The sequence below is a fragment of the Chanodichthys erythropterus genome, chromosome 7 (assembly GCF_024489055.1).
Source record: "Chanodichthys erythropterus isolate Z2021 chromosome 7, ASM2448905v1, whole genome shotgun sequence".
Taxonomy (NCBI): domain Eukaryota; kingdom Metazoa; phylum Chordata; class Actinopteri; order Cypriniformes; family Xenocyprididae; genus Chanodichthys; species Chanodichthys erythropterus.
Genome location: NC_090227.1, coordinates 25,794,204 through 25,820,589, shown reverse-complemented (window position 1 = coordinate 25,820,589; position 26,386 = coordinate 25,794,204). Strand labels below are relative to the sequence as shown.

At 43.4% G+C, this 26,386-nt stretch overlaps 1 protein-coding gene across 1 annotated transcript in view; it reads left to right on the top strand.

Annotated features, from left to right (window-relative positions):
• LOC137022913 (kielin/chordin-like protein) overlaps positions 1-26,386 on the top strand; it is a 99,840-nt gene that overhangs the window by 9,348 nt on the left and 64,106 nt on the right. The window contains exons 3-6 of the mRNA XM_067389382.1: positions 7,405-7,477; positions 10,043-10,242; positions 20,378-20,543; positions 26,215-26,291. Coding sequence (XP_067245483.1) covers positions 7,405-7,477; positions 10,043-10,242; positions 20,378-20,543; positions 26,215-26,291 — 516 coding nt within the window. The remainder of the gene's footprint in view (positions 1-7,404; positions 7,478-10,042; positions 10,243-20,377; positions 20,544-26,214; positions 26,292-26,386) is intronic.

Below are 26,386 nucleotides of genomic sequence, written 5' to 3'. Positions count from 1 at the left end.
TCAAGTACATGTTATCTTAAGCTGTTGTCTTAGACTTATGCTCTTTATGATATCCGATCATATCGCAACATTCTGTGATAAGTGAACAAATGTCTGTGGCTTGAAAACTTATCAGAGTATTGTAACATGCTTTTCTTTAAATACAGAGGTTTCTTATTCAACCCTAACAATGTCGAACTTGATGGTCCTGTAAGGAGTGTGATATCATGGGACTCTTCTCTTTCATAGCCAAAGGAATCGGCCCGACTGGAGCAGAAATCGTGCTCATGATGAGGAAGCACTGCATTTCATTTCTTAGCTGCATGCTGCATCTAACTCAGAGCTATTGCTGCGGGTGTATGCTTCCCCAACCTGACTACCACTAGTTTAATACTAGTCTGTGATTTACAACATGCTTGTTGTAACAGATTGCTGCCACTAGGGGAGAGAGGAGAGAGAAGAGAGAAAAAAAAAAATAAATAAATAAAATAATAATAACTTTATATTAGGCAATGGGTGTATGCTTCCCCGACTAGATTGCTGCTAACGGTGTAAGCATATATGATATATAAAAATCGCTAACTAAATGCGCTACAACATGCTTGTTGTATCAGATTTGCTGCCGCTACGGGTGTAAGCTTCCCCCATTTATTTATATATATATATATATATATATATATATATATAAAAAATTTAGGTCTTTCAGGTAACTGCATTTTGAGGAAAAATTGCATTCAGATTTTCGCACTCAGTTTGTGTTGGGGGATATCAGCATATGGTTTGTTTTGGGGGTTTATTGCTGCTCTCCCTGCTCTTATCCATGCTAAGCTGCATGGATGCACAGGGAGTTCTTGCCCAGAACAGAACCATACCGCCAATACAAACTCTATGCATTATCTATCATATTTGATGATAGTGGTCCTGACAGAAATCAAGCATTAGCGTCAGTTCTGGCAGGTCACGTCAGTCAAGCTTGCATCAGCTGACTCCCAGGTGACTTGCTTCTACCTATAGGAATACGACACCTATTTACGGCATCTATATATAAGCTCCTCAGTATTATCAGCAGCTATTGCATTTCTCAGGAGCAAATTACCCTCCTCCATCCCCAGCTCCTCCTCTCTTCAGTCAGGATTGGCTTGTTATTTCCCCTGAATCAGACTAATTCTTGAAAAATGTGTATGTTAAATCATGACATTTAATGATATCTGCATGTTGGTCCTGTTCTGTTTACCCTGGGGGGTTTATTGCTGCTCTCCCTGCTCTTATCCATGCTAGGCTGCATGGATGCACAGGGAGTTCTTGCCCAGAACAGAACCATACCCCAATACAAACTCTATGCATTATCTATCATATTTGACGATAGTGGTCCTGACAGAAACACAGGTTCTGGGTCAGCCTTCTCTGCCGTTCAGCGGAGGTTAGCCATGTGGATTCCACTTGCATGGGCTCGGTGGCTGGTTCTGGGGTGCTGACGGAATCCTGCCGGCAGAGGAAGGTGTTGAGCTGTGCCTGACCCCGGTGTTCTTCGAGACACGACTGCATACGAGTGGCGAAACGGATTGACAGCTGGATGAATCGTTCTAGGCTGATGGTATCCTCGTATGCAGTGAGATGCAACCGCACTCGAGGATCCAATCCCTGGCGATAGGAGGTTAGTAGCGCTTGTTCATTCCATCCGCTTCTAGCAGTGAGGGTTCTGAATTGAAGAGCATATTCATTAACAGACATTTTCCCTTGTTTTAAATTATAGAGCTTCTCACCAATAGAAGAAGCCCATGAAGGTTTGCCAAATACTTCCTTGAAGTGATCTATGAAGCCGGAGTAAGTCTGGGTTACAGGATTATTTTGGGACCAAATGGAATCGGCCCACTGGAGAGCTTTTCCTGATAATTTTGAAATTAGAAACGCCCTTTGAGTATTCTGTGGGGAACAAGTGCGGGTGCATCTCCAGGATCAGGGAGCATTGCAGGAGGAATCCATTGCAATCCTCCGCCGAGCCAGAGTAGGGCGCCGGTTTGGCCATGGGACTGGCATAAACTGGCGGTGAGGAGGAAGTGGCGGTGGGTGTGCAAATGATGGCTGGTGCTGGTTCTGGCATTGGCGGTGGTGGTTGAATGGTGAAAGTACGCCGAAATGCATCCACTAAATCCTGGAATGGATCAGAGTGACTCATGCTTGTGTCCCGCTGTTATGGTCCGGTCTTCTGTTACAATATGTACCAGTCGGAGACAGAAGATAACAGGAGTGGTTGTTTATTGGACACAAGCAGAGGTTACAGTGACAACAGGTGAGTAGATAGTGGTTGTAGAAGTGAATGAGGAATGAATGGATGATAATACTGTACTTTGTGATTTGCAGGTTGGTAGCGGTAGCAGACTGGAGACAATGCTGGCGGAAGACACTCACACACAGACTTGGAGCACAGGAGGTAGTACGGAGACACAGGAGACAGGTAAGTAGCGATGGGAGTCCTTGAGGTAAGCATGGAGGTAAGTTCCTTGATGCGAACGAGACCGGACCGGATGTGACTGTGTGTGTGAGTGTCTTAAGTAGTGCTGGTGATGAGTGCGCTGATGAGATGCAGGTGGTGGTGATTAATACTTAGGGGAAGGTGTGCGCTGTGATTGGTGGATGCTGGAGCCTGGCGTGTCTGTGACAGTAACTGGTCCCAAGGTGAATTTTAGCGAATGTATGAAATCAATTCTCATCAAATTCACACAGGTGTAGTTCAGCACATTAATGGTCATGTTACAGTGACATGTCACAACCACAATGTGCATAAACTTTTTGTCTTAATTGTATCAATATGTATTTTTTATCATTTCACATATAACAAACTACTTTTTGCACAAAATGTGACCCTGAAGACTGGAGTACCATGCTAAAAATTCAGCTTTGCATCACAGGAATAAATTACATTTTAATTAAAACATATTTATGTAGAAAACAGTCATTTTAAATTGAAATAATATTTCACAGTATTTCTGTTTTTTGCTGTATTTTTGTGTCAAATAAATGCCTTTTTAAACATAAGAGACTTCTTTCAAAAACATTAAACAATTGTAATTATTCCAAACTTTTGCTAAAAACATGTTGATGAAACATAGAAAGCATTTAGTCGCAGGGCTCTTCAAGTAGTTTCATTCGAGTGCCAGATTATCAAATCAAAAGGTTGAGGTTGGTGGGGGGTCTTATTGGTAAAAATGATTTTGATAATTATTAGGCTAAAATAATGAAAGATCCGCAAACGAGAATGAAGTCACAAAAGCTCCAATAAATTAATTGTCCAGAGGCCTCATTTTATTATTAGGCTTAAATGAAAATATTCTCACAGTGACATGGCTACTCTCTACCACTGTCAAATGATATTATATTATGATATGTTATATAGGCCTATAAAAAAACGCCTAAACACAGGTAAAAACTACACCTTAACAAATACATGAATTATATATTCCCCTACCCACCTAATAAATAGCCTATATTGGAATATAAATGGCTATAACATAGTTTTCAATATAAATATTCCACATTTCCACAAACCATTGTAAATTACTACAATTCATTGTAAGGGTGTTGATTTTGTGATTGTGAAAGTCTTCTATCTTCAATCATGGCACGTTTCTCCTGTTTTTCTCATCAGTCTTGTTGGGAATGTTGAGGCTGTTTCCTCCGATTTAAAAGTAGTTTAATCATTGAGTGATTTATAGTTTGTAACCGAGAGGTGTGTGTCGTATTGAAACGCATCTCACTAGATGTCGCAACACTGTTTAATAATGGTATCCGGGACCAGAATAAACGCAGCTCATTTAAAGGGTTAGTTCACCCAAAAATTAACATTCTGTCATTTATTACTTACCCTCATGCCGTTCCACACCCGTAAGACCTTCGTTAATCTTCGGAACACAAATTAAGATATTTTAGTTGAAATCTGATGGCTCCATGAGGCCTACATAGGGAGCAATGACATTTCCTCTCTCAAGATCCATAAAGGTACAAAAAACATATTTAAATCAGTTCATGGGAGTACAGTGGCTCAATATTAATATTATAAAGCGACGAGAATATTTTTGGTGCGCCAAAAAAAAAAAAAAATAACGACTTAAAAACTGATGGCCGACTTCAGGAAGCATTGGAGCACAATGAATCAGCGTATCGAATCTGCTGTTCGGAGCACCAAAGACACATGATTTCAGCCGTTGGCAGTTTGACACGCGATCCGAATCATGATTCGACACACTGATTCATTGTGCTCTGAAGCTTCCTGAAGCAGTGTTTTGAAATCGGCCATCACTAAATAAGTCGTTATTTTGTTTTTTTGGTGCACCAAAAATATTCTTGTCGCTTTATAATAATAATATTGAACCACTGTACTTACATGAACTGATTTAGATGTGTTTTTAGTACCTTTATGGATCTTGAGAGAGGAAATGTTATTGCTCCCTATGTAGGCCTCACGAAGCCATCGGATTGCAACTAAAATATCTTAATTTGTGTTCCGAAGATTAACGAAGGTCTTACAGGTGTGGAACGGCATGAGGGTAAATAATAAATGAACTAACCCTTTAAGCTTTCGCTCCGTTATCCACTAGGCCGTGCTGCATAGTTCAAAGTAAACTAGTGAAACACCTGAAAACAGCCTTATTTGTTCTGTATTTGTTGTTATTGACTGAGAAGCAAATACAGATGATTCAGTGACAGAGTGGTCCGAACGAATCCAAATTGTCTCAGATCTATAGTAAAGTGCGTTTGGCCAATTCACAGAAAAGAAATAATCGAGACAAAAGAATAATTAATTCACAAATGATAGGTATCACTGGTTCAGTTGACAGAAATACAGAACACACATAATAATGTTACGGTAGCTAGTATATCAAAGCATGACAGAGATGAGGATAACGATATGAGCAATACTTTAATAAAACACAGGAGATTCCAAAAGGTATGACAGCATGTACACATAAATGAGAACGGACAAGGAGTGAAGGAGAACACTGGGTATATATACAAGAGAACAACAAAGAGAACTAAACAAGGTGATAAGATAATTAACTAGACACAGGTGGATCAAATGAACTAATCAGACTGGAGAAAACTAGGTCACAAGGGAAACAGAAACACCAGACATGTGACATATCGCGGGCATGTGACATGTGGCGGGCGCTCTGGAGGAGGGTGGAGGAGCAAAACAAAAGTCCACACAAAACAACAAAAATAGTCCAAGGGGGAGTGGAGGGTGGGAGGAGCCAAGGGGAAGCCTAGAGTAGGAGGGGCCAGATGTTGGTCCAAAGACCAACCATGATGAGGCCCCAGGGTGGAGTCGAGAACGGGAAATGCCATAGTGGAGAGTTGAGAGGCGCCACCCTGGGGACGGCCGATGGAGACGCCACCGATGATGGAGATCCAGGTGGAACTGGCAAGCCGGAGAGCCCAACCGACACTGCTGAATCTGGAGACCGAGATGGAGCGGGGACGACGAGCATCCGAGGTGGAGTCGGGGAACCTGAAGACTGAGACGGAGGCAGTGCGACAGAGGACGAAGGAGGAGACAGGGGGAAGGAGGAGCCAGGTGAAACCGAAGGTGCCAGCTGGACGATGACTTACCAAGTCAGAGCCTGTGGGATGAGGGAGCCCGGTGGAGTCTTGAGGCTGAGGGTTTCCGGTGGAGCCGAGGGAGGGAGGAGCCACAGCGGAGGCGACGCCTCGACAGGCCACGGTGGAGAGTTGAGGTCGAAGGCTGGAGGCAGAGCCAGGAGATCCTCTGGCCTAGGTGGCACTGGTGGCCTGAAGCTTCGAATCGGGTCCATACACTTGAGTGATGCAGCTGAAGAGGGGCTGAAGGGTACCAGAGGAGGCCAAAATGATGAGCAGGCAATATGAGGAGGCAGGAGAGGGAGGCTGGGAGGCAACAAAGAAGACACAGGGCTGGATGGGACCAGTGGGGAAATGGGCAGTTCAGGGCTGGAGGAACCAGCGGGGAAACAGGCAGTTCAGGGCTGGACGGAACCAGCGGGGAAACGGGCAGTTCATGGCTGGACGGAACCAGCGGGGAAACGGGCAGTTCAGGGCTGGACGGAACCAGCGGGGAAACGGGCAGTTCAGGGCTGGACGGAACCAGCGGGGAAAGGAGACAAAGGGAATTAACCTCCTCAAACACCTCAAATAAATACAAAAAAAGTTCCAGTGGCCATAGCGATCCCATCCACCGCGGTGAGGTTGTGGGCAGGGCCTTCCTCCCAGCCCTCGAATTCCACTAACACTCCCTCGGCAGCACACGATGTAAATGGCTCACGCACCTGGTCAGACACACCTTGCTGTTCACACCCCGGGGCGAAGACTCCTTCCGACCTCTCAGGTTCGGTCTCGTTCGTCACGGCAGGTAGAACTCCGCGGTCTGCGGTGGGCTCTCGTCTCTCCATCGTGCACGTAGTCGGTGGCGGGTGGCTGGTCTCTGGATGTGGAGTGGTGCTGGTGTCATCCTCAGCAGGGCAGATAGTGAACGGAGAGTTGTTGTTCTCCAGCACCCACTCCACGTATGCGGCGAACTCCTCCGTTGGACCGCCCGCTGGAATGCACAGGGGAAACAGAAACACCAGACATGTGACAAATAACTGCTGAAATATTTGCACGGAAAATGTTTCTCAGGTCACTCGGAGGAGGGTGCATTGTACGTATAGCCGTACAGCAGGCGCCACTGCTGCCACGTATCTAACCAAATTTAGCCGCACCACCAGGAAAAGAGGAGGACGGAGACTGGGGTCAGCCCTGATTTAGTGCAGCAAATTTCAGGGAGGGGAACAAAATCAAAACTTGCATGCAAATACCACATCAAACCCAAATCAGGGTTGTCTGTGAGTGCTGTTTTTTCCACAGTAACAAATATTTCTGCAGTTTTTCCTCAATTTTCTGAATCTTTTACAGGCAACAAGTATCAGACGACTCCAAGGTGATCTATATGATCTGGAGAAAGCAATCCATTAGCACATGATTGATGCAGGAATATTGACTTAAGGAGCCCTCAAATTGTTCACTGGCAGAACATCTGCTATAATATAATATTCATATGTGTTGCTTGCAACAAATTTGATTCAATCAGAATATACGGCTACCTTTTAGTGGCTGGAGTAAAATGCGTTTAACCAGCCAAACACTGACATTTTGGCTTGCACAATAGAATACAGGAATATTATAATCTGTTACATTTTGATTATGGTTAATGCTACAGTAACTGTGCTGATGTTAATATTAAATGATTTTACAGCTGTGTTACAGTTAAAGCATTATAGTGATGCCTGTTTCAGTGTGTTGTCATTGCTTATCTGTTTTACAATGTTACTGTCATGTGACAGTGTGACTTTGCAATGGATTGCTGTTGTGTTTGTGGTTATAGAACTGACTGTATGTGTTTTCTTATTGTTTCAGGGTATTTGGCAGACTGCTGAACTCTCCACAAGGGCATATGAGAGGCGTCCGTGGATCTGTGACAATTTAACAGGCATGAAAACAGTTAATAATTAATGCAAGCAGCATTTACTGGGGTTCAAGCATTTAAGGCCTTTAAGCACATTCGCGTAAAAAGGATTTTTTTTTTTTTTTTGTAAGCATGTAGCCACTGAAATCATAGAGAAACAGCTATGATGTATGCTGAAACAAACACATAGAAAGAAAAGGCTTAAACAATAATACGTGATACATACTAAGCATGCTTACACACACACACACACATAAACACAGACACACACACATATTTTCTAGTAGATTCAGTGTTTGAAATACTGCAAATCTCAGTTAAACATAATTTTCAGGTTTCATTTTACTCAGCGTGACACAACTGTTAAAACCAATACTCTAATGGAAATGTAGTGATACACTTTGAAAAAAAGTGATTGTAAATGTCAAAATAATGCTTTTATTAAGTCTAAATATGAATTATAGAACAATATTAGTATGACAAAATTACTATTTTAAACAGCAGGTGGCAGCCAAGGACCTCTTATTGGCTCACTTTCATTTTAAAATGTCTGTTTTGTCTTAAGTTTATTTTCCATGTTAACTTCATTAATTAAACGTGCTTACATACACATTTGCTTACACACACATGTTGCAGATATGGATATTTGTAATCAATGATAGGTAAGAAAATGCTTATTCCAGGTTTCCCCTTTAAAAATCATCATTTTCAGGTCTCAATGTAATTGTAATGTTATTGCAAAAACATGCGTCAAATGATCTAAGTGGTAAATCTTGACAAAATGTGAATTTTAATGTTATTATAAGGATTTATATAGTTTAAAAGGGATTTTACATGACAAAAAAAAACTTTAACTATATTAGTTGCCTTCTACTGCCATCTGTTGGCACCAAATGACAGTTTCAGGCAATTTACTAAGGAAAAATATGTTTTTTAAAGGTTTTTTGACAGTCATAGCACCATATATTGCCCGATCTCCACCCCTTTTTTTGGGTGTTCTTGGAGTGTATCCATACATATGTGTGTCAAATTTGGTGAAAATATCTCATTTTGTTTTGAAGTTACATATATATATATATATATATATATCTATATATATATCTATATATATATATATATATATATATATATATATATATATATATATCTATGAGAGAACAAAAAATGACCCTTAAGAGACTTTGATTTAATTTTTCTCCACTTCTTATCAAAATTTTGACATTTGGGCTAGAACATGCAGTAAACCAACTTAGTTTGCATGTTTCCTACACTGGTTTCATCTTGATCAGACTAATGGTTTTGAAGATATTCGCAAAAGTTTTTTAAGCGCTAAATCACAATGTAGCACAAACCATAAGGTGAAATCTAGCATGTTTGGTATTGTTGGACTCGGCAAGGATCCAGGAGTCTAAGGACATGACTTCCCTGAATATAAGTCGACCACACCCAAAGTTATATAAACAGGCAATTTACCATTGAAAATATATGTTTTTTAAAGCTTTTTAACAGTTATAGCGCCACCTATGGTCCGATCTCCATAAAAGTTGTCATGCTTCTTTAGAGTCATATCCTGCATGTGCTCACTTAATTTCGTGAAGTTCTGAGTTTTCTTTTAGGATTTTTAGGTTTTTGAGTATATTTTGCCACGCCCATTTTCTAAATGTCCCTGTTATAGTGACCCAAAGGGTAAAGTTCAACTTTTTTGATAATTATTAATGAACGAACTGAAGATGATGTCATTGGGTCAGATTTCATTGACCAATCGGCTGAAAGGGGCATGTAATGACCGCCCACATGTGGAAAACGAGTTTTGAAGTCGTGTTTCCGGTTTTTATTCCTGACCCGAAAAAAACGAAAATCAAGCCAAAATCTAGTTTTTCCATTTTTTTTAACAAACGAAAAAACGCGAAACGACCGTTTTCTTGTTTCTGCGCATTTCATTTCAAATTGAAAAACAAACTATCAAAACGTACACAGACCATGTAAATCGTTAGCTGACCAGTAGGCTAAGTTATAATGTTAGTGATCTGGTCTCTAATGAAATTGTCCAACTAAGTTTGCTAATCATAAAAACCAGACATACCCTATGAACTTATGAATTTACCTGGTTTTGTTGGTTGTTGACCCTTTCTATCCTAAAATTAAATTACTGTAATCATACTGTACAAGACATGAGACGTGTGACAGCTAGCTAGGTGTGTGACAGTGAGGAACCCCTAAAAACGACGTGCTTGAACCCCTACGTTTAATCATCTGAATATGCATATTCACATGCAAAAAACACTCACAACAGGAAACTTTCAGAGCTGAAAATAAAGGTCATACAGCTCCATAAATCTTAGGATTAGATTAAGGTTTAGTTGGATTTTCAGCTTTTTGTTTTTTTCAGCTTTTTTTTTTTTTTTTTTAATAAATTCATGCTTCTGCATTATAGAAAAAATACTGATGCACACATATTATAACATGTATAAACTATCCAGGGGAAAAAAAATTGGGCTCTTTTTTATTTTTGATTAAAGCCCAGCACAATGTATTCTTCTTTTATAATGTGTGTTTGCATTTGCGGTTGTGTGTGTGTGATTATTACAGACTCCCTTTCTGACACAGCCCAAACGACCAGTCCCACCGGATCAGCAGTCTCAGACTTGGATATGATGCAAGACCAGGGAGACCGTGGAGATGAAGTAGCATTAAGTCAAAGATACCCCAGTGATTCATATTTGCGTTTTGGTCAAATGGAGAGCAACCTGCATAACATGATGTCTATACTTGACATGCTAAAGAAACAGGTACACTAAGAATGTATTGTGTGTCTGCACTTCCAAAAAAAATAGGACTAAGTAGTACCATGGTACTGTCATTGTTATTTTGTGCTTGTACCATAACCATACCATGATTTGTATAAGGGATAAGTAGCATGATAATACCATGGTATATTTTGAAATACTTTGGAGTACCATGCAAATGTCATGGTAAATGAATTTGTAATTAATTAATTAATTAAATTAATTATGTCATAGTGTGTGTATATATATATATATATATATATATATATATATATAATCAAAGTAGTGTTGTTATTGTTTACTAACACTAAAACTATTTTACAAAAATAAGAATATTCGAATATCCAGAATATTGATACACTACCATCCGGACTCCATTTCCCATAGGCCCTCATTCCTGGGACTGATTGCACATCCACCTGCACTGCATCACACACACACTATTTAACATGCTCACACACACACATGTCGCGAAGTCTTGATTTGCTACGGTGGTCATTTCTTCTTTGGACTGGCATTTTTCTGTGGACTGATCTCTTGTTGTTACCCGGACTGTTTATCTCTCTTGAACCTCTGCCGCTTGCCCTGATCCTTACCTGTCTCCTGATCTGTGATTGTTTGCCACCTTTCCTGATCTCTGCCTGTGACTCAATACTGATTCTCCGCTGCCAGCCCCGACCCTTGCCTGTCCCTGTTTACAGTATTGCTCTGTTCCTTGTCTGTACTGTTATTGTGAACAATAAAAGCTGCAAATGGATCCACACGCTGTTGACACTTCATTACAGAAGACTTCACCATCCAGTGATCCAGCAGCTCTGCTACAAATGTCCGCTCAGGCCAGCCAGTTAGCGATGCACCATCATCAGCTGAAACGCTTGACTATGTTAATGGAGGAACTGGTGAAAGCAATACACGGCCTACACCTCAGCCCAGCCAAGGCTGCCACACCGCCTCCCGCGGCGCCTGCCACACCAGCCTCGATGAGCCCTTCGGCCATAAACCCCTCACCAAGCCCAAACCCCGAACCCATGCAACTGGGCTACACACCGCTTCAGCCCGAGGAAAGAGAGAGAAGACGGCAGATGCATCTCTGCCTGTACTGCGGCCAGGCTGGTCACTTCAAAGTTAACTGCCCAGTTCGACCCACGCCTACCAGCTCCAAAGCGGTGAGTTCAACAACTCCATCCGATTACTCATCCTCCTGTCTCAAGATCCCTGTGCAACTAACTGCCAACCAGCAAGTTATTACTGCTCAAGCCCTGCTGGACTCAGGCACAGCCGGGAATTTCATGTCTGACACATTCATCAACGAACATAATATCTCCCTAAACTGACTGTCATTTCCCTTTAACAGTGGAGGCGCTAGACGGAAAGCCGATCAGAGGAGGAAAAGTGGCTCATATCACCAGTGAACTCGGATTACAAGTAGGAGTTCTTCACCATGAACGCATCCAGTTTTACATCATTTACTCACCCAATAACCCCATTATCCTTGGTCTACCGTGGCTCCGCACCCATAACCCACACATTTCCTGGAAGGACGGACAGATCAGGCAATGGGATGTCACATGCCACCAGAACTGCTTGCAACAAATAACCCCTTTGCCTATTCAAACCATCAAACTGGACGAACCCAAGGCTGGTAAACTCGACATTCCTGCGGAATACGCTGATCTGGCTGTGGCATTCAGTAAACAGAAATCAACCGAACTACCCCCTCACCGTCCCGGGGACTGCGCTATTGAATTACTCCCAGGTACCACACCTCCCAAGGGCAGAATCTTTCCCCTGTCACAGCCCGAGTCCGCCGCTATGAAAGCCTACATTGAGGAGGAGTTAGCTAAGGGATTCATCCGGCCATCCACATCACCCGCCTCATCTGGCTTCTTTTTTGTTAAGAAGAAAGACGGAGGTCTACGGCCCTGTATTGACTACCGAGGTCTAAATGACATTACTGTCAAATTTTGCTATCCCCTGCCACTAGTACCTGCCCCCCTCGAACAGCTCCGTCAGGCCGAATACTTTACCAAGCTTGATCTCCGCTGTGCTTATAACCTCATTTGCATAGGAGAGGGGGACGAGTGGAAGACAGCTTTCTCCACGACCACCGGCCAGTACGAGACCCTTGTGATGCCTTTCGGCCTGTCCAACAGTCCCTCAGTATTCCAATCATACATCAACGATGTGTTCAGAGACATGCTTAACCGCTGGGTTATAGTGTACATTGATGACATCCTCATATACTCCAGGACTCTAGAAGAACATATTCAACACGTTCGAGCTGTATTACAAAGACTCATTCAACACCAATTGTACGCAAAAGCAGAGAAGTGCGAGTTTCATCAGACCTCCACCTCCTTCCTGGGGTATGTGATTAGTCGAGAAGGGGGTAGCCATGGATGACACCAAAGTAAAAGCCGTTCTTGACTGGCCAAAACCACGCACCCTTAAAGAATTGCAGAGGTTCCTGGGCTTTGTGAACTTTTACAGGCGGTTCATGCGCAATTTCAGCACTGTAGCAGCACCACTAACCTCCATGAATAAACGTCAGACATCTTATCTACACTGGTCACCAGAAGCAGAGGAGGCATTTAAGGGGTTAAAGGAACGATTCACCACGGCACCCGTTCTTCGTCACCCAGGTCCCAATCGTCCATTCATTGTGGAGGTAGACGCTTCCAGCACTGGCATCGGAGCCATTCTCTCTCAGCGCCAAGGTAATCCTGAAAAAATGTTTCCCTGTGCCTTCTATTCCCAAAAGCTATCTGCTGCAGAACAGAATTACAACGTGGGTGATAGAGAGCTACTGGCCATGAAAGCAGCGCTAGAGGAATGGCGCCATTGGTTGGAGGGAGCCCAACACCCGTTCACTCACTATATCTCCGCTCCGCCAAGCGCCTGAATCTCCATCAGGCTCGATGGTTTTTCACACGGTTTCAGTTTAAAGTTATAGACCGGGTTCCAAGAATACCAAGGCGGATGCTCTGTCCGGAAACTACAGTATCTGGTCGACTGGGAGGGGTACGGACCGGAGGAGCGATCCTGGGTCGACACGGATGATATCCTGGACCCTGCTCTCATGGAGGAATTCCATAGGACGCACCCGGAGAGACCGGCCCTTTGACCACGTGGTAGACCCTGGCGTCCGCCTCCTCGCGTCTGGAGCCGCTCGCAGGGTGGGGGCTCTGTCACAAATGAAGCTCCCCCGGTTCATCCTCCAGACTGCCGGAGGGAGCCATCACCAGAATATTGATACACTACCATCCGGACTCCATTTCCCATAGGCCCTCATTCCTGGGACTGATTGCACATCCACCTGCACTGCATCACACACACACTATTTAACGGTGGTCATTTCTGAGGTTTGCCGCCTGTCCTGATCTCTGCCTGTGACTAGATACTGATTCTCCGCTGCCAGCCCCAACCCTTGCCTGTTTACGGTATTGCTCTGTTCCTTGTCTGTACTGTTATTGTGAACAATAAAAGCTGCAAATGGATCCACACGCTGTTGACACTTCATTACAGTTGCCTTGCCTTGGCAACTAAGTTTAACTACTAAAATTACAAACTGAAATTAAATAAATAAAAATTTGGCTGAAAAAACTAAAGCTAATAAAAATGACAAAAGCACATAACAAAATGACTAAAAGTTAAAATTATGAAAACTGAAAATATTAGTGCTGTCAAAATTAATGCGTTAATGCATTATCCTCGTAAGGTCCTAAATGAATTAAAGTCTTTAATGAACACAAAGAGCCCTATCATACACCTAGCGCAATGCGGTGCCAGGCGCAACGCAAGTGTTTTAGCAAAAGCATTTGCGCCCATTTGTGCGCCCATGGACGTGCTGCTCTGAAAACAAGGTGTGTTCAGGCACATTGTTGGCGCATTACTATTTTGAGGCAACTGAAATAGACTGCACCACTGATCAACTGAAACCTGGTCTAAAGTCAATGACGCAATATTTTAAAGAGTGCGTTAGTAATATGCGCCTATATGCAGGTGCACAACACACGTACACTCTGCTTATTACACACAGGGATGCAAAGCAGCACACAAACATGGTAAATATTAAAAATAAAACGGATTAGAAAGTAAGTAAAGTCTTTTTTATATAGCACCTTTCACAGACAAGGAGGGGTCACAAAGTGCTTTACAATAAAATAACATCAAACGAATAAATAAATATGCATTAATATACTCTACAAATACCATCAATAACAAATTTAATAACAGGCAAACCATATTGTTAATTAGATCCTGTATATAAGAGGGTGCTTGACCATGCAAGGCCCTGTAAGTAATAACTAAAATTTTGAAATGCACTCTAAAATTACTAGGAAGCCGAAGGGCCTTAAAGGAATAGTTCACCCAAAAATGAAAATTCTGTCATCATTTACTCACCCTAAAGTTGTTCCAAACCTGTATACATTTCTTTGTTCTGCTGGACACAAAAGAAAGATATTTTGTAACCAGTTTGTAACCAGGCCACTTTGGGGCACCATTGACTTCCATAGTAGGAAAAAAATACTATGGACGTAAATAGTGCCTGTAACGAAGGTTCTTTGTGTAATGGGAAGGAAGAGGACAGGAATCGGCTTTAGGGCTGCTGACAGTCTTTATTCTCACCAGAGAAAAAATATCCAACACATAAACAAAAAGACGGTGCAACGCACACTCAATAATTCCACATCCAAGGACGGGCTTCACTCCACGACACGAGCACAGCTCACTTAGTCCGACTGTCAGCAGTCCCTCTCTCTCTCCCACGCTCCTGCTTCTCCTGGCGTTTTATCCTGTCTCCACGCCAGTTACTGGAACGAGAAACAGGTGTTCGTGATTTACATTCAACCCGTTCAATCACCGCACATCCCCAGACACTCCCTCCTGCCGCAGACCCCGCTCAACCACGCCCCCCTCGCCACATACCCCCCCCGCCCGACTCAGGCCGGGGAGCCGTCCGGCCTGCAGCCCCCCCCCCCCCCCCCATTTCTGGAGAGGAAGTCGGCCACAGCCATCTGAACACCCGGCCTGTGGATCACTTTGAATTTAAAAGGCTGTAAAGCAAGATACCAACGAGTGATCCGCGCGTTGGTGTCCTTCATGCGGTGGAGCCACTGCAGAGGGGCATGGTCCGAACAGAGGGTGAATTCCCGCCCCAGGAGATAATAGCGGAGGGTGAGGACGGCCCACCTGATGGCTAAACACTCTTTCTCCACGGTGCTGTACTTAGCCTCTCTCTTAGAGAGCTTGCGGCTAATGTACAGCACCGGCCGCTCCTCACCCTCTATCTCCTGGGACAGGACCGCACCCAGCCCTCTGTCCGACGCGTCTGTCTGCAACAAAAAGGGGAGAGAGAAATCAGGGGAATGAAGTAACGGCCCGCCACATAAAGCAGCCTTCACCTGGGTGAAGGCCTGCTGGCACAGCTCCGTCCACTGGACCGTATCTGGTGCATCCTTTTTAGTCAGATCAGTCTGAGGTCCGAATAATTAGGAACAAACCTTCTGTAATATCCCGCCAGCCCGAGGAACTGTCTTACCTCCTTTTTGGTCTTGGGACGCGGACAGGTTGCAACCGCTGCTGTCTTATCAATTTGGGGACGCACCTGTCCATATCCCAAGTGGAAGCCCAGATACCTTACTTCCACGCGCCCAATTGCGCACTTCTTCGGGTTGGCCGTGAGCCCAGCCCCTCTCAGCGATCTCAGGACAGCCCTCAAATGCTGCATATGCCGCTGCCAATCATTACTAAAAATAATAATGTCATCCAGATAGGCAGCCGCATACGCAGCATGGGGCCGTAAGATCTTGTCCATGAGTCGCTGAAAGGTAGCCGGTGCCCCGAACAGCCCGAACGGAAGGGTCACGAATTGGTGTAATCCAAACGGCGTCGTGAAAGCGGTCTTTTCTTTGGATAATGGAGACAAGGGGATCTGCCAATACCCTTTTGTTAAGTCCAGTGTCGAATAAAAGCGAGCTGTACCGAGCCGGTCAAGATATTCGTCCACTCTCGGCATTGGATACGCGTCGAATTTCGACACTGCATTCACCTTGCGATAATCCACACAGAACCGTACTGAGCCGTCTGTTTTGGGGACCAAAACTATCGGGCTCGCCCAGTTACTGCTGGATTCCTCTATTACCCCCATTTCAAGCATTGCCTCTAATTCTGCCTGAACCACTTTTTTTTTGTGTTCAGGTAACCTATACGGCCGGCTGCGAATCACCACGCCCGGCTCTGTCTCGATGTGGTGCTGAATGAGGTCAGTACGGCCCGGTAGGGGAGAGAACACGTCGGCAAATTCAGCCTGTAATTTGGAAACATCAGTGAGCTGTGAGGGCGAAAGGTGATCTCCCCCGGGGCCAGAGCGAGGGATTGTTTTTTTACATTCGCCTCTGGCCCGAAATCATCCTCCCCGCTAATCACCGTCGCCAGCATCACTGATTCCGCCTCACTCCACTTTTTCAGGAGGTTGAGGTGATAAATTTGACGTGCCCCTCTCCTATCGGACCGTATTACTTCATAATCGAGATCACCAACTCGCCGTGTGACCTCAAATGGTCCTTGCCACTTCGCCAGTAATTTTGAGCTTGATGTGGGGAGTAATACGAGCACTTTCTCTCCCGGTGCAAATTTACGCAGATTAGTTCCCCTGTTATACAACCGGCACTGTCTGTCCTGGGCTTGTAACAAATTCTCCATAGATAGCCGCCCCAAAGTGTGGAGTTTTGTTCTCAAGTCCAGCACATACTGAATTTCATTTTTTGATTGAGACGGTCCGTCCTCCCAAGATTCTCTTAGGACATCCAACACCCCGCGGGGGTGGCGCCCAAAGAGAAGCTCGAAGGGGAAAACCCCGTGGAGGCTTGCGGGACCTCTCGCACAGCGAACAACAGGGGTTCCAACCATTTATCCCAATTTTTGGCGTCTTCTTGAACGAACTTACGAATCATGGATTTAAGCGTGCGATTAAAACGTTCGACCAGCCCGTCCGTTTGTGGGTGAAAGACGCTGGTTCGAATCGAGTTAATGCCCAACAATTCGTACAGTTCGCGTAGCGTACGTGACATAAACGCCGTGCCTTGATCAGTGAGGATTTCTTTCGGAATCCCCACTCGGGAGATTAAACTGAAGAGGGCGTCCGCAACACTCTTAGCGGAAATGTTGCGGAGAGCCACTGCTTCTGGATATCGTGTTGCATAATCCACAATGACCAATGCAAAACGATGCCCTCTCGCTGATCGCTCTAATGGCCCGATGAGGTCCATGCCAATTCGTTCGAAGGGGACCTGCATTAATGGAAGGGGGCGCAAAGGCGCTTTTGGAGTGGCCGGAGGATTTACCAGCTGCCCGGCCAAAAGAATCGGGTCATGAGGCGATTTAGTGTCGCTGTTTGTCCTAAGTGTCCAGCCATTGGGTTGGAGTGAGCCGCATGGAAAAGCATTTCCCTGCGGCTCTTTGGTACTAACAACTGGGTTGTATCTTCCTTTGATTGAGTGTCTTGGGTCACTCGATACAACCTATCTTTAATAATCGCAAAATAGGGATAAGTTAGTGGTCGTCCAGGCTGGAGAGGCTGACCGTCAATCGTACTGACCCTCTCAAACGCATTTTTCAGCGTCTCATCGTGAGACTGCTCCAGGGGAAAATCATCACGGTCCGAGAGAATCAGTCTCCCGATCCCGCTCGGTTCCCCTGAGGCAGTCACCACTGGTCCCCGGTCAGTCTCCCCCGCCTGCACTCGCACTTCCCTTCCCCGCGTACACTTACTCCAAGAGGCACCCGAGCATAAATGCCCCAATAATTTATTAAATGCGGGCCAATTCGTCCCCAAAATTAACGGGTGCCGGAGGTGCGGATTAACTGCCACCTCCACACTATGCTTTTGACCCCTAAATAGAATCCCGACTGACACCAACGGATAACTCGCGATATCCCCGTGCACACACCGTACCTTAACCACGCGGCCTGTATCCAATGCCCCGGATGAAATCAGGCTTTGATGCACGGAGGTTTGGTTACAACCCGAGTCCACCAAAGCCTGATATGTACCCCCTTGATACTCACTGGTATCTGGTACTGACCAGCCTGACCGGGGCGACCTGCAGGTCGTCCGGGACCCGGATCAATGTCCCCACCTCCATCACTGGACACCGGTCTATGAAGTGATCCGGGTCCCCGCAACGCCAACAGGCCGGCCCAGACCTGCCCGCCGCTCCAGTGGCGGAGAACGGGCCGAATGATTGGCGTGGAGAGAGGGGAGAAGCAGGCGCGGGGTCCAGCCCGGCGGTGGCCAGTCCCGCCCCCCTGGGCGGGGCTCTTGGCGCCACGAACTGCCGAGAATCCGTTCCACCCCGCCCCCGGGGCGGAACACGAGGCGGGCCGGGCGGACGGGACCTAGGTAGAGGGACAGGTTTAGAGAGAGAGAGGGGAAGAAGAGAGGGAGAGAGAGAGACAGATGGCAGGGATTCGCCGACCCCTGGGCACGCCACCAAGTGGTCCTCCGCCAAATGGATGGCCGAATCCAGCGACGTGGGCCGGTGGCACTGGACCCACTCGGCGGTCTTCTTTGGGAGCCGAGTGGTGAACTGTTCCAGCACCACGCGATCGATCATTTGCTCCGCGTCGCCTCCGTCGGCCATCAGCCATTTGCGGCACGAGTCCCGGAGCTGTTGGGCCAACACGAAGGGTCGGCCCGCCTCCCCCAGCTCCAGAGACCGGAAGCGCTGACGGTGCTGCTCGGGGGAGCGGCCGACCCGCTGCAGGATGGCCCTCTTGAGGTCGTTGAAGACCAGGAGGTTCTGGACGGGCAGCTGCTGTGCTGCCACCTGCGACTCGCCCGAGAGCAGCGGGACGAGCCGCATGGGCCACTGGTCCCGGGGCCAACCTGAGACCTCAGCAGCCTTTTCGAACAGGTCCAGGAAGGCCTCCGGGTCATCTTGCGGGCCCATCTTCTGCAGTGGCAGCTGGAAGGGGCCAGCAGCTGCCGCGCTGGTCGCCGTGGGAACCTCCCGGCTCTATCCAGCTCCGGAACCTCTCGCGGTCCTCGTGCTGGCCCTGGATGATCGCTCGAAGCGGCGTTCCTGGTCACTCCGAAGATCCATCAGGGCCCGATGTTGTTCTTGATGCAGGACCGCGAGGGATGCAATGATGTCCGCAAACGGCTTTCCAGCGGCGGGGGATGCCTGCATGGCGGCGGCTTCCGTCTTCCTTCCCGGGTTTCGGCACCAGTGTAACGAAGGTTCTTTGTGTAATGGGAAGGAAGAGGACAGGAATCGGCTTTAGGGCTGCTGACAGTCTTTATTCTCACCAGAGAAAAAATATCCAACACATAAACAAAAAGACGGTGCAACGCACACTCAATAATTCCACATCCAAGGACGGGCTTCACTCCACGACACGAGCACAGCTCACTTAGTCCGACTGTCAGCAGTCCCTCTCTCTCTCCCACGCTCCTGCTTCTCCTGGCGTTTTATCCTGTCTCCACGCCAGTTACTGGAACGAGAAACAGGTGTTCGTGATTTACATTCAACCCGTTCAATCACCGCACATCCCCAGACACTCCCTCCTGCCGCAGACCCCGCTAAACCACGCCCCCCTCGCCACAGTGCCCCATAACTGTTCACTTTCCCACATTCTTCAAAATATCTTCCTTTGTGTTCAACAGAACAACGAAATGTAAACAGGTTTGGAACAACCAGAGGGTGAGTAAATGATGACAGAATTTTCATTTTTGGGTGAACTATCCCTTTAAGCACAGGAGTAATGTGCGACCTCCTGTCGGACCTAGTCAAAAGCCTAGCAGCTGCATTCTGTACAATTTGTAATCGATCATAAGATTTGTTCAAACACATGTACAAAGCATTACAATAGTCCAACTGTGAAGCAGGGCCGTTTCTAGCCTTTTTGGCACCCTAGGCGAGATTTCTACCCCCATGCCCTAGCACTAGGAAATATAAAAATAATAAAAAAAAAACTATAATAATATATAAATAATACTAAAATAGCACTGAACCAAAGTGTGACTGACACCATCATTTTACCATGGTACTTTTTGTAAGGGTGACAAGCAGAATAAGTATACAACCAAGTCATATTATACACTCTTTTTTTAATCAATTCTCTGTGTATGTAGAACCCTGACCTGCAGGCGAGGATTGATCACTTGCAAACATGTGATCATACGAAACAAAAGTGTGTTTATGAAGGACGTCAGTTGGATGAGGGGTATCGCTGGTCTTCTGACAGCCGTACCAGCTGTTCCTGCACTAATGGACAAGTTCAGTGTAACCGCTTAAGTGGTGAGTTGTGTAACATCCATTAGATCATCATTACGAATCAAAATACAAGATAATTAATTACATCATACTCATTAACCATCTAATCTACTTTAATCAGCAAGCCAATCATCAAACCATAGATCAGAGAAATGTTCATGCATACCAAATATTTAACATAATTAACCACACACAATAACTTCCTTCTCAGTTTGTTTATTCTTCAAGGAGAGTGGTTTTACCTAAAGTCCTGTAATCACTTGGAAAGTGGGGTGTGAGTGTTTTTTGTATATTTGTGGGTATGTAGGTTTGTAGCAGTATAAAAATAATCTGCAGATCTTTAATCTCTCTGCATCTATTTGTTATGACAGGTTCAAAAATGATTTGCACTGGTGCACCCCTGTAAAACTAATATTCAGTGCGTGCATAATTATATGTAATATGATTTTCTGATCATATTTTTTTCCAAGCACATTTTACCAATTCCAAACCACATCAATCTCAATAACTACCATTAATTTTGTATATAATCATTTGTAAATTATATATAATTGTTAATGAGGGCTGGAAGTAAAAAACGCCTTATATTCAGATGTGTGTAATTATAAAGCAGATTTTCTTAATGAGCCAAAAAAGAGATTTAACTTACAGTGAAAAGTCAAAAACTATTAAATGCCCATGAGATCCTTCTCAGTACTATAGAAATTGCAAAATTGAGGTGTGGCCATTAGACAAGAAATGCTCAGCAGGGTCACAAAAATAAGGCTGAGAAGAAAAGGGATTAAAATGAAAATTCTTTCATCATTTACTCACCCTTATGTTGTTCCAAATCTCTATGAGTTTCATCTTCTGCTGAACACAAAAGAAGATATTTTGAAGAATGTTGGTGACCATTGACTTCCATAGTAGGAAAAAAATACTATGGAAGCCAATGGCTACTGTCAAATGTCTGGTTACCAACATTCTTTAAAATATCTTCTTTTGTGTTCAGCAGAAGATGAAACTCATAGAGATTTGGAACAACATAAGGGTGAGTAAATGATGAAAGAATTTTCATTTTAGGGTGAACTATCCCTTTAAGAATTAAGATGAAGAATTAGGTGAATTAAGGTGAAGAATTAGGTGTGAAACCATCAGGAACCATTTAGTCTCCAGTGCCACCATTTTCCAGAACTGCAACCTACTTGGAGTCTCCAGAAGTACAAGGTGTCAGGTTCTCAAAGACTTTGCTAAGGCAAGGAATCCTGAAAAAAAACCCCACTTAATTAGAATTACAAGCTGAAGCATTCTGAAATACATGAAGGCTGATTTTTTTTGAAGGCTTCATAGACAGATAGGTTGAGAGTGACTCTTGAAAGACCAGCATCACATCCTCTTGTACCACAGTTTGAAAAAATGTATCTTCCAGAGTCTGGCAGTAAGTTTTGGGTGTTCATTTTAAGTCCATCTCCCACCCTGAAAGGTCTGTCTTGCTCATTGTTAATAGCACCTCACACCATGACTTCATCATCAAGAGTCCCTCTTAACCTATCTGTCTATAAAACCTTAAAAAAAAAAAAAAAAAAACAGTCTTCATGTATTTCATGATACTTCATTGTGTGATTCCTATTAAGTGGGGGATCATGTTTCAGGATTCCTTGCCTTAGCAATGCCTCTGAGAACCTGACATCTTGTACTTCTGGAGACTCCAGGTAGTTTGCAGTTCTGGAAAATAGTGGTACTCGAGACTAAGAATTAAGGTGAAGAATTAAGTTTGAAACCACCAGAAACTCTTTAAAGACTTTTGCCATTAACATGCGTGTTTTCTTCTTCTTCTTCTTCTTCTTCTTCTTCTCCTCTTGGTGCTTCTGCTGCCCCAATGAGCATTTAACTGTCCAATGGACACACTTTAATTTTAAAATTTCTATAGCATTGCATCTTTCTCATGGGCATTTAATAAGCTGACTTATCAGTGTGAGTTAAATCCACTGATATGACTGGATTGCTCATGACCTCATAAAAAAGTGAACCCACCATGCCGCTATATTGGTATTCCCTAGTATTTCCCTTACATTCTATTGAATCAATAGGAAATCATATAATTTTAATGAGAAAACATTACCTAATGAGTCAGCTTTTTTATATCTAAAGACTCCCTGTACATTCTTACAACAACACAAGCTTCCAAGGTGACGATATGTTCATGCTTAATATGTCCTGCATAATTACGTACATAAAGAAATCTATTTTGTGTTAGTTCTGTTACAGTCACTGTGATTTTGCCAAGTAAGACATGCAAGTAAAACATATTTTGTTGATCCTGGAACAACATTCCTGTCCAAAAATGTAGTCTTAACCCTATTCCTACCCCTAAACCGAATCCTACCCATAACTTATCACTAAAATCAGAGGGGAAAGATAGGTGAATAACATTGATGTTGAAGCACCTAACCCTGGTTGCAAGGTTACAAAGATGTTGATCCAGGAACATGCTGTACTTGGTGAAATCACATTCACTGTTCAGTTACCTGTGTCGGCAGTGTGCAGTAGACACACCCATCTTAATGATTTATATATATCACTTATCCTGCCCAAAAAGACCATAAACATTACAGATAACATTCTAAATATCAATTAATGTACATACATATGAAGAGTTTGGTTCCAAAACACAATAACTCCAATACGATTAATTAAGTAAAAAGGTGTTTTCTTTACCAAGAAAGTGGTAAGTTGAAAACCACTATTTTGTGTTTCAAACTATCACATGGCTTCTTTTGGTTATAAAAACATTAAAAATTCAAATCTACATTTTGATTTTAAAAAGTTTTTTATAAAAACGTATTATTTTTTCCCCAAAATCCAATACATCCATGACACTTTTTTTTTCAAAAATAAATCCATCAATTTAAAAATCCATCATTTTCAAAAATAAATCCATCAATATAAAAGTTATTTTTCAAATTGAAAATACACAACAAAGTAAGTTGATTCACATATATGAAAGAGTCTAAACTTTGCCAATATTTATCTTATATACAGGCATTTTACTAAAAATACATTCAGCCGTCGCTCCAAAAATTAATTCAAAGGGTCGTTTTGTTAATGTTTACTGTGCGTGGAATGGTGCTCTGTGATTGGTTGAGCGGATATATCGCGTTCTGCAGAAAAAGGAGACTGGTGTTTGTCGCGTTTTGGAAAGAAAGGGAGAAAACATGACAGAATAACACGATGGATATCGCATTTTGCGCAAAATTAATAAATTACTTTTCAATACCGACCAGATACAATACTGATTTTGGCAGAAACTAATTTTTTTTTTTTAAATGGCGTTTATCGCGTTTTGGAACCAAACTCTTCATATATCTTAAAAACTATTCATTTATGACTGATTCACTGAAAGTCGGGTGATTTTAGGTCAATTTTTTGGTGGTAAGTCTAAGTCAACGAGGCCTTCTGTTAGTAGGGAATTTTAAGATGACCACTCAAACACTTCCGGTGGCTTCACAGCCTGCTGGCAATTTATCGCTTATTAAAGGGTCATGAAACCCCAAAACACTTTTTTTGAGATGTAAACAGATATGTATAAGTATAAGATGCACATCATTGGAAACACTAAAGGTACTCTTTAATGTTATTCTTAAGTGAAAAATAATTATTTTTGCATTTTTCAGAGCGATTTCTGTCTTCCTGTTTGAAAAGCTGAGTCGGAGCAACGTCACAAAATATGACGTCATCGTGTACTTTCAAACATGCTGACGTAGATTCTCTGCATATATATTCATGACATAAAGCTCATTCAATCCTATCACTGCGCTGTAGTATACAAAAGATTATAATTGCGCTATTAGGCACGAGGAAGTATCACTTCTCTCGCCTCTGTCTCTTGTCATTCAGAGACATATCGTTGGTGTTCGTTTCCTCAGTGCTACAACGCAATGTTTTCCTGCGACGCGACCAGAGCTCAGAGGTTTGTGTGCATGTGGATTGTTTTGCTGTATTCTACCAGCACAAATGGAAAATATGTTCGCGTGAGATCGTATTACAGCGGAGAATTAAAAAATGTCACAAAAGTGCTGTTCATTCTGCTCTAGCTGCGTTCATACCTAAGCTGTAGGCTGTTTCCCTCAGCACAGCATGTGTGTTGTTTGTATTTTGCTCGCGATGCAGTCAGAACTGGAGTTTGAATACGAACACATGAAAAATACGACTGTTATTATGATATAGACGCGGAGCGCGCATATGCTCGGTTTCAGCGCGGAGCTCCGCGATGAGTTTAATAACACTAGCCACATGGCTCATAGCTGATACAGAATAAAGTATCCGTGTTTAAAGCTTTTATTTCACACATTCTCCTGCACCAAACATTAGTTATGCACAGTTATGCATATGTATGCATAGTTATGTGTCCACACGAGGGCGAGTAGTGAACCCATGAACCGTGACAGTTATGCACACATATTTCATCAAGTCTTCTTCAAATAAATTATATGTGCAAACTGGACACTGATACAGTGGTGTAGCCTATCTGAACGTGACGACACGATTATTCTAACAAAAGACAATGTAAATGTAATCAAAGTAGCCTAGCCTATTATTAGCCCTATTAAATATTCTTTCACATTTCTCCCTTGTGCTTGGGAGTTTGTTGTCATTTTCTCCGTGCTCATATATCCTATTCATTATTCTGTATAATGAGTATGTTCTATGTCTGTGCTTCATTGGTTGTTCTCTCCCCTCTTCCCCCCCTCTACACTTCCACTTTTCCAGAGCTTTACATGCCCATTTTCACAGACTTTTTGAAACTCAGAGGTGTGAACGACCAGGGTAAAACAGGGGGGTTTCATGACCCTTTAATGAAAAAAAAAAAAAAATGATCACAACATGCCTAATGATTATGCATGAACTGTATATATATATATTGGCATATATATTGAAATATGTATTGATGATGCATTAATGATAATAGTCAGAAACAATAGTCTAGCACATATGACGAGGATGATGAAAGTCAAAAGTCTTTAATTACAAATCCACATAGAGTAACGAAGATGTAGGCAAAGCAACAACCGTTAAATATTGACGAGACCAGACAACTATCAGAAACACAGGAACTTCAATACAAGAGACAAACAAAGAAAATGACACTCTGCTGAACAGAATGACGAATCCGTAGAAACTAATAAACAACTCAGGCTGGCAGGAAAAGCAAAGACCGAGAACAAACTCAAACAGAACATTATTGTGAAAATAATATTAAAGCATCTTTTGCTTTAATCAAAACAAGAACATCTCACCATCTGTACAAAATTGTCACATAATGTCACTAATTTGTTTATTTGATTAATAGAATGTTGCATTTTTCTTCTTCACTTTACGTCAATATAGTGTCTTTGTTTTTCATTGATCAGAATCCTTAGTCCTGTTTATATACATCTTAAAATTAGATTTTGAATGACGGGAATTTGAGTTTGGTCTCAAACTTTTAAACCCCACATTACACGAGAACTCTTTGAACTGTTGTTAAAACTCATTTTCAGACATCAGATGTCTGGTGCAGTCTCTCATGAATACCTATAGACATGTTGATAAGATTCGATCTGATGTGGGCAGGAATTATGCTGCAGGCACACACTTACCTGCAGTAGTTCATCTCACATGATTATCTCAGGAAGTCTCATAGGGGTATCATTTTTGTGTATGTCTCTGATTGCAGAATGCAGCTTTCATGGCAATATCTACAAAAACGGTGATGTCTTCAGCCCAGACGACTGCAACCGGTGTACATGTAAGGTAGGAAATCTAAAAGATTTAGTCTTTGATCTTCACTCATGTGCTTCTCATGCACTGGCATCTATTGTGCCATTTTGACATTGTTTTTGGTGTGT